At 42.8% G+C, this 9,393-nt stretch overlaps 1 protein-coding gene across 2 annotated transcripts in view; it reads left to right on the forward strand.

Annotated features, from left to right (window-relative positions):
* LOC121875150 overlaps positions 1-9,173 on the forward strand; it is a 79,248-nt gene extending 70,075 nt beyond the window's left edge. For both annotated transcript variants that reach the window (XM_042379574.1, XM_042379575.1), the window contains 6 exons: positions 1,319-5,166; positions 5,422-5,547; positions 5,826-5,979; positions 6,195-6,455; positions 6,663-6,795; positions 6,967-9,173. In XM_042379574.1, coding sequence (XP_042235508.1) covers positions 1,319-5,166; positions 5,422-5,547; positions 5,826-5,979; positions 6,195-6,455; positions 6,663-6,795; positions 6,967-7,003 — 4,559 coding nt within the window. In that variant the 3' untranslated portion in view covers positions 7,004-9,173. The remainder of the gene's footprint in view (positions 1-1,318; positions 5,167-5,421; positions 5,548-5,825; positions 5,980-6,194; positions 6,456-6,662; positions 6,796-6,966) is intronic.
* Positions 9,174-9,393: the final 220 nt, after the last annotated feature.

Raw genomic sequence — 9,393 nt, forward strand, 5'->3', positions numbered from 1 at the left:
ACCAGCTGTTGTCTTATGAACTGGATATAGATAATTAGTAGTCAATCAGTTCAGAAACTCTTGTAACTGCTCTGTAGTTTCAACTGAAGTTACTTATAATCTCTGTTTGTAGTTGTTTCAGAGAACTTAATGCTCTCACAAACACTATATGGCTTTCTTAGTTATTTATGAAAGAGTATGTACACTATGTTGTAATCAATGAAGAATTAACTGAATTAACTGTATCTCACACGTCTGTCATGTGTCGGATACAGGAGTTAAGTCCACTGAGGGCAGGGTACCTGGTGATGACCTGGGCAGATCAGAAGTGTGTGGAGGATATAGGAATGTCACCAGAACATTTATATAAGTACTACTGTCTTTATGTTGACAGAGGTTATTACATACAGTCAACCATCACCATAAATAAGGTGCCAGTCTATTGGTGCTACAGTCACCCACCACCATAGGTAAGATTCCAGTCTAATGGTGCTACAGTTATTCACCGTATTAGGTAAGGTCCCAGTCTAGTGGTGGTACAGTGAGTAGTGCAGCTATACAGTAAGTAACCTTCACAACTTACGGCTTTGCTGCTTTATGGTAATTTTAGGAATCTTAAAATATTATTAATATTATAACTACATTAAGTTAAGATAAAAACGTTAACTAGCTAATAGCGGTGTGTTTTAGTAGCTATTGTTAACGATCTAATACATATATATCGCATTAATATTGTTGTAGTTATGTTAAGAGATCAAACGGTGCCAATAATAACCTGCCTATTGAAGCACCTAAAACAAAGAACAAGAAAACTATAATAATAATAATAAACAACCCACATTGATATTATATTTACAACTTAAATAATAACTTTAAATATATATATATATATATATATATATATATATATATATATATATATATATATATATATATATATATATATATATATATATATATATATATATATTACCATTATTTTAGAGAATAACTTTACTATTGTATCAAAGTTAAATTATTTATTGAAAGAGATTAATTGCCAAAATGCTCAACCTGCGAAGAGACAATATTTCCTAAGTGAATTAGACTGTGAGTTTATCTTGATGTCTCTGCTTGTGTAACTTGTTCTATTTATTATGTAAATTATCACAAGCTATTAAAGTTATGCAGTATATTTAAAAATAACGTATCGCTGGTGTTGCTGTCAAGTGATGATTACAAAATAAACCAAAAATGTATCTCCACACCTTAAGGGAATTGTTGCATGCTGTCACTGACTCAGAGAACCACTGTCTTGGTGTATAATGTGTATGTGTGTGTGTGTGTTTGTGTGTTACAGAGGAGGAGCAGCGCCCCAGCCTCCACACTGCCTCCTCCAATCCCTCCTCGACTCAAGAGGATAACACCTCCTCCACGACCCCCCAAATTGGCTACCGCCACCAGACCCCAGACCACTTCGATGACTGCCCAGGCCCCTCCACCTACTACCACCATGATGGACGTACCACCTTCAGCTCACACCATGGCGCCCACGCCTCCTTCAACCACCACAGAGGAAGCCACGCCTCCTTCACCCACCATGAGGGAAGCCACGTCTCCTTCACCCACCATGAGGGAAGCCACGCCTCCTCGCTACCTAGGACTGAGGGACCCACCACCAAGCTGCCAGCCAAAATGTTTAGTTTCACTTTCAGTGCCGACCAAAAGACCCGACCCGAGACCTTCTTCACAGAGCTCGAGGAGGATTCATTAGTGCATTTAAAGACACAGAAGGAGGTTGAGAACATTAGGAGAACTGAGGGAATGAAGACATTTACTGTTATTACTAACCCAAGGGATGTGCTTAAACATGACTCTCACAGTGACCGAACTAGTGTGAACGGTCATGTAATCACCCCGCCCATGGCCTCTCACACCCCGCCCATGGCTTCTCATGCCCACCTCAGCAAATCAAAGTCAAATAAAATTGGTCCTCATAGTCAAAAGTTGAGTGAACAATGTGCCAAGAGTAGCGGCGAAGTTCCTATAAAACCTTACAGAATGAAGACGACGAGTCAGAGTCACACCAGCGGCGGCGAGAGGAGAAAGATCGAGGACAAAGCTGTCGAGGGAAGCCACCATAAGCACAAGGTCCACCAAGTGACGGTGGAGGTGGTGAACGACGAAGACCAAAGAAAAATATCATCTAAGAGGAGAGAAGAAGAGAGAAGAAGAAGCAGTTTGCTAGAGTGGGAAGCTTTACAGCGACAGAGACTCGAGGATGAGGAGAAGAATCGCATCAACAAGAACCTCTCCATGAAGCCCGTGTCCACCAAGATCAAGGAGCTGGTCAAGATGCATGGCAGCTTCATGTCCATGTTCAGTAAAGACAAGAAAACAGACATAAACGGTACAGTGGATGGTAAAGATGACATTGTGTTCCGGAAGATGTCCTCAGAGAACCTACACTCAGATCTGAAGAACGACTCGATAAAGGAGATCCCGATGGTGCCCATGAAGTCTCCCTACATCGTGAAGAAGCTTCTCTCTCCTACAAAACACACAAGTTCCTATGAAGAGTCTCAACGCAGGAGCCGCCGAGATTCATCCAAGTCACCAACCCGCCGATCAAGTTCTGCCACACGGAAGGATTCCTCAAAGACTCGTGCATCAGAAGACAAGAAGGATCACACCTCTCACAGGATCCTCACTGAGAGTAACTGGAAGAACTCCGCCACCAACAGACCGACGACCAGTGCCATTGGCCAGAAGTTAAGATCGTCCAGTTCACCGTCGTCGAGGAGGAGAAAGACGCCGATCACATCCTCGTCACCAGACCGATCAGAGAGAAGTAGAGAAAAGGATACTCTGTCAAAGCCTCGAGGAAGTCACTCAGCCGAGCCAAGAGCCTCTGAGTCGAGACTACGAGCGAGAGACAGAGATGACTCATCCAAGTCTTCAAAAAAATTCTCCCCTCCAGTTCCCCCAAAACCGATCAACCTTCATGAAAAGACTCAGTCATATCCCTCACCTTATCTGGAGGTGAAGAGAAGAGAGTCAGCCGACCGTGAGAAGGATAAGGATAAATGCCAAACGTCTTTCAGTTTCGAGAAGCGCATGAGTGAAGGAAGGTCGAGCATCAAAGACCCCAAAAACAGGAAGGAATGGCTCAACAAAATGCTCAATACTTTATCCTCTGAACAAATATCTTCCCTCGATAGAACAAGTCCAACAAGTCCATCAGCAGCGACAGCCACGCCCCCTTTAAGCCCATCAAAACTACGCTCCAATAGAAACATTTACCGAGACAGCTTACAAACTGAAGAAGATCCTGATGAAATGTTACAAAATTTTACACCTGTTCCTCCAGCTAGAAGGTCGACTCCTTCCTCTAAACTCTCAGCTAAGCCTCAACACTCAACACCTACAAAGTACACAACACCATCTACTAGCATCGCCTCGCCCAAAGCCTCCGCCTCCAGCTCAATACCCGTGACCCCCATCAAGCCAGCGGTGCCCCCTAAATACCTGTCAACGTTCCTCGCCATGTCTTCCACTGATCATGTAGACATCACCTGTGCCTCTAAGACAAACGCATCTTTCCCTTCAACTCCGACATCTTTAAGATCGTCAGTCAGGGAGGCCCTCCAGTCTGACCAGTCACAAGTGTGTAATGGTAGACGAGGACCAGTTAGTCTCTCCTCCATCTTGGGTGACTGTTCCTCAAGGTCGTCCTCAATGACTTCCACGCCGCTGACCTCTCCCAGAGCGACGCCAGAGAGAGTCCTCAAAAGAGATTCTCTCGATTTGACGTCAAAACTTGATGTGATACTCGAGTCCTCCTTGAGGGATGGACGGAGGGTGACAGTCCCTGGCGATGAACACAAGGAAAACATCGCTCCTTCTCCCAGTACAAAGAGAAATAAGGAACCCTGTGAGAAAGACATTGAAGAGAAGGAAAGTTCGAATGTTCCTTTGGCATCTTCCTTCACATCCTCCTTCAGATTAAGAGACAGAAGCGAAGAGAGAAGGAGAGGCACAAGGAGGGAGGATGAAGACAGGAGCCCACAGAGGGAGATTAAGAGCTCGTGGCAGCCGTCGGTACACAAACCTTTCACTTTTACTAAACCTTCCGTGACGCTGAAGGCCATGACGTCTGGTGTTGATCCTCAGAGGGTCGCCACCAGTAAGACTTCCTCGCTGCACAAAGATAATGTTCCTCACACCTCGTACCTGTCGTCGTGTCTTGTCCCCGGCCACCACGACAACAAAAAATATTCCCCAGACAAAAATAACTCCATAGTGAGGAAGTCAGAGGTTAGGGATAATCCGGACTCTTTTACATCCAGGTATGCCCACGAAAGACTCTCTTTACGTGGGAGAGTTCCTGAGTCACCGTACAAAGGTGCGACAGAGAACAGTTCTGCGGTGGGTGGTGAAGGCAGAAGACTCTCCTCAAAGGGATACGAACCCTTGTCATCGAGGTTTTCTAAAGAAAGATCATCACTGAGATCGAGAGAGCCATCAGAGAGATCTACCCCTGACAGAGACACTGGCCCCGTCTCCCTCTCCACCATCTTGTCCAAGGACGATGGGACCAAAGACTCACCCATACCTGAAGAACCTTCCAACTTCCAGTTCAAACCAAACCTTTCCTTCTCTGAGGAAATGAATGATCTAACTCACAGGTACCGCACAGACATGGCAATCAGACGGTCGTCCTCAGAAGACACCTCGAGTGGCAGGTTACCTCACGCCACCACCTATGACAGTGATGACGTGTTTGATAATAACTCGACACAGGATGGAGGAGACAAGACGAGAGAGTCCAGTTTAGAACCACAGTCCAAAGAGTCCTCGCCAGCACGAGAGGTCAGAGTAGTAAGACAATGCAAGAATAACAAGGAAAAGTCTCCAGGGCGAAGAGCAGCGAAGGAATCATCACCGAGCCCGTCCGGTCCAAAAGGCCTCCCGAAGACGTCTTCAACCAGCCCCAGTAAGTCTAGGAGCCGCGTCGTCCGTCGGAATTCTAGTTTGAAGAGGTATCGCCCTGAGGATCAAGGAGGCTCCGTGAGGATCAAGAAGGAGCGAAAGGATTCCGAGGATGACCCGGCGGACCATAAAGACGAGACGATCGTACAGAACGACGCGGGCTGGACCAAGACTAAGACCACTGTCAGGAGGGCCAGACTGGGGTCCTCAGAGAAGGTGAGTCTTGATGTTAGTTTTCTTTGTCTTAATTCCTATACTTGTACAAGATCATCCACCATAGATGAGACAGAGGGAAAGAAAGGGATATAAGCTGATAGATATGGCAAACTAACAAACACAAAGACAAATAAATAAATTGAAAGAATAAAACGATACAGATAAATAAGGGAAAAACAAACAACATAATTTTTCCTTTCAATAACACAACCTTCACTGCCATTGCTGTATTTTACATTATTATCACTTCACCAGGCACGGCAGATAGTCCGCACCAACAGCGGCAAGACAAGGAAGGAGAAAACGTTCAAAGCCAACGCATCCAAGGACCTGGAGGACTGGGCAGCCGGCACAAGCGTTCAGGGCAAACTAATGAAAAAGGTAATTAGTATAACGATCTATCGCAATACAGATAGAGTAGATGTGAGCTTTACAGTGTTGAGGTAAATAGTAAATTTTCGAAAATTACTTTAAGTTTAAGGAATATTAGACTAATTATTTATATTAACGTAGAAAAAGAAACTAATCAGAATACTTGACTTTAAACAAGATGTCCATCCCAAATACCATTGTTAACTTATCCTCCATATTCGTGTGTTGGTGTTGTTGTTTTCCTCTCATAACCTAACCTTCATTACACATTTACTCGACTTTATTAGGAAGGTCAAAAGTTCAGCCACGAGACGGAGGAGGAGGTGAAGGGAGGGCAGCGCACCAGTAAGAGTGTGGTGAGGCGAGTAGTGAGGAGAGGCTCTCGGAGACTATCTGGAGGAGGAGAGCTGCTCACCGAGACCAAGGAGACCTCTTCTACAGGTAGGTACTGACGACGAGAGTGGTTGTAGGAGATGTATCACTGCCGTAGAGTTGGCCATGTAGGCGTAGTGGGAGGTGGGTGCATTGGGCGTAGTGGGCGTTAAGTGGAAACAAAAAACGGATAAATGTACAGTAGGCTGCCTGTATGTATTACTGTTATAACATGTCCTTGTACAGCATATTATGTATCAGTAACATGTATCCCCCTTCTGCAGGAGCGAGTAAGGATGGAGCCGTGGTAGGCGAAGGAAGTGGACGAGAAGGAGGAGGACAAGAGGTACAGAAGAAGCAGGAGGAGGATGAGAACGAGGGAGCGGTGGTGGTGGCTGTTGAGGATGGAGTCTCCCGTAGGATGAAGACCAAGACAGACGGTGAGAGGTACATGACGCAGTCTGTGTGTGACAAGGGCGGCAGGACCACCTACACCACCGAGGGCGTCAATAACAAGACCACCAACTCCCTCGAGGTCATAGGAGGTAAGACCACAAACCACACATAAGACCACACCTAATTAAGACTCCCATCTCCCCATATAATACAACCCCGAAGACTCTCCCCCTATGTAAGATCACCCTTAAGACTCATCCCCCCTGTAAGACCACACCTAAGTAAGACTCTCCTTCCAAGCTAAAAGGACCTATATGTTAAAATGAGTAATTGTGTTTGTTTTTCCTGCCCGCCAGGCGACGACTTCGACGCCAAGAGAGAGGTGCAAGGTCGTACAGGTCACCGTGTCGTGGTGGAGCGAACCAAGGACAACCTAGGTCGTCCCTCTACTGTGGTTAAGAAAATCACCTCGCAGTCCAGGGTCGTGATGTAAGTGTCAACACCTCAACACTGTCTAAGTCACACTCATCTGTAATATATATATATATCATTGTGTTTATGATGAATAGTTTACTGTGTGTTGCTCTCTCTATCTCTATCTCTTCCCCAAATCATTCATTTTCCATTTTCTGTAAAGTAAAGTACTTTCATCTCTTTCAGAACCAAAACGAAGCGAAAGTTACCTGTGGTGGTATAACAGAGGCGAGGACACACACACACACACACCTGCCGCCCTCACCTGTCCCCCCTCATCACTCTCACCTGTGCAAGAGTTGGTACAAAGAAAGAGAAGAAAATTTACTCGACGGCTGAAGAAACCTCTACCAAGACAAGATGGTGGACACACACACACACACACTTGATGCTCGATAAAGAATTTTAAACCTATGCAATTGGGGGCTTTGTGATTTATATACATATACATACATACACATACGTGACTGTATATATAAATGTATTATCGGATATAGTGTAACTGGTTTCTTTTCGAACTATATCAAGATAGTAATAAAACTGTGGTATTTGTAATTATTTCACGAAAGAATGTAAGTCACGTCACTATGTTCCTAGAATAACCCGGGACAGTAGTTCCATCAGCTGCCACTAGAGGGAAGCTATCGTTCAGGGTTTACAATGACTCGTAAGACCCAGAAATTTGTCATCAACCCCAAACTGGCGACATCAGAACGTATTTAAAGGCCTCAGTTAATAAATAGAGACAAAAAATAGTGTTTAAATTATATTGGGATGATTATTATTACTTAAGATATAGGTTTTAATGTCACCAGCTAGGAGGACCAATAATATTATAGGTTTTACGAGTGTTAAGATCCTCTGAGGTTTATGATTGGCTAGGTGGAGAGAGAAAGAGAAGGGGGTGTGGTTATCGTAGCTGGGTGGTAGTTCTTAACATTAACCTCTATTACTAATTCTTGGATATAGTGCATTTATTTTTTCCTTACTAGTCTGTGATATTCTCCCCATGTGTACTGATGCTCTCACTCTCCTGTTTGTCTCTTAAGGGATATTATTATTTTTTTTCTCGCATTTTCGTTCGCATTTACGATATTTTTTTCTCTTCTCTTCTTGTTCTTCTTCATTCTCCTCTTCCTCCTCCTTCAGTACACATTACTCACAAGTGCTCACTGATTATTTTTGTTTGTACTCCAATGTAATAATGATGTGCTAATGTACTCATGACGTCTAATGTACTCATGACGTCTAATGTACTTATGACGTCTAATGTACTCGTGACGTATGGTTGTAGAATGACTGTAAATATTATCATTGGCTTTTTGTACTTTTTTATGCAATATTTTTTGTGCGTGTTGAGGATGATGATGATGTTTAGCAAATCCGATATTAATTTGTTTTAAGTCTTCCCTTATTTTACTAAACTTTCATTGATATTATGCCTCGTTTTGTGATCTCGTAAAACTATTGTAATATTTCCTTGTCGTTTGGGTCACAGGGGATAATTGACCTCTGTGGCACCAAGGCTGATAGGGTCAAAGGTCACGGGGGTTAGTTATGTCCATTAAACTGTAATGAGAGGCTTAATGTGTATATAGACGTGATGAATGTTTGTAAGACTAAAATTAAAGTGTTATACGAATTGTGAACCTTTAAAATGACTTCAGAACACCATTGTGATTTAAAAGAAAGGTGATACTGATATTAGGTGATTGAAGACACACTAGAAACATTATCATTTATCCACATACATACTTAAAACCTCTTAAAGAACAGTATGGCAGCCCAGTGTTTAACCTCTTGACTTGAACCCCTTAAAGATGATGATGTGTTGTGAACCTCAGATGTGACAACAGGGTAAACAAACACAAAATAAAAACGCTCATTAGATTAGTTTTGCTTTCACTTACAGCTGCTGCTACTACTACTACTACTACTACTACTATTATTATTACTATTACTACTATTACTACAGTCTGTTTATATCATCAGCAGAGTTTGTTTAATATTAGCTGTTGTGATGTGAAAGACATTTGTTTACTATAACGGCAGACAGTCTTATGGTTAAGTTTTGTCTGCATCATTGTCTGCTCTCGTCTCTTTGTCTTCCACCTGGTCATATGAGGTCTGTTAAAATGGGTCTCACTGTTTACATCAACAGAATCGGGTGTTTACAAGAGCAGACTATTTACGCAAGAGCAGAAATGTCCGTCTGCTTGTTTTTTGTTTGTTTTTCTGTTGATTGTCTGCTCCAGTTTACTATTACGTCCATTACCTGTGCATCTGAGGTGTGTTATTAAGGATATTTTTATATATAATTATTTGTAGACGCGCGCACTGTTTTACTGACAATGATAGCATTTAAAATGATTAAAATAAACATATTTAATGAAGTTTCTCTCGTTTTACTTCTCTTATACTTGACGTTTATACAGACACAAGGGGGAGCCTCCACACCCACTCTATGACATATTATCGTAGAAACTATTTATAATACAGATGATAATTTATGCAGTCTTTTTTTTTTGAGAAAAGTATTCATAGTCTTCACACTGATCAGACTTAATTCCTACTGATTCTTAAGTCCATGCTTATTGCTTGTTCTAAGATATA

The sequence above is a fragment of the Homarus americanus genome, unplaced genomic scaffold (assembly GCF_018991925.1).
Source record: "Homarus americanus isolate GMGI-L3 unplaced genomic scaffold, GMGI_Hamer_2.0 scaffold36970, whole genome shotgun sequence".
NCBI lineage: Eukaryota > Metazoa > Arthropoda > Malacostraca > Decapoda > Nephropidae > Homarus > Homarus americanus.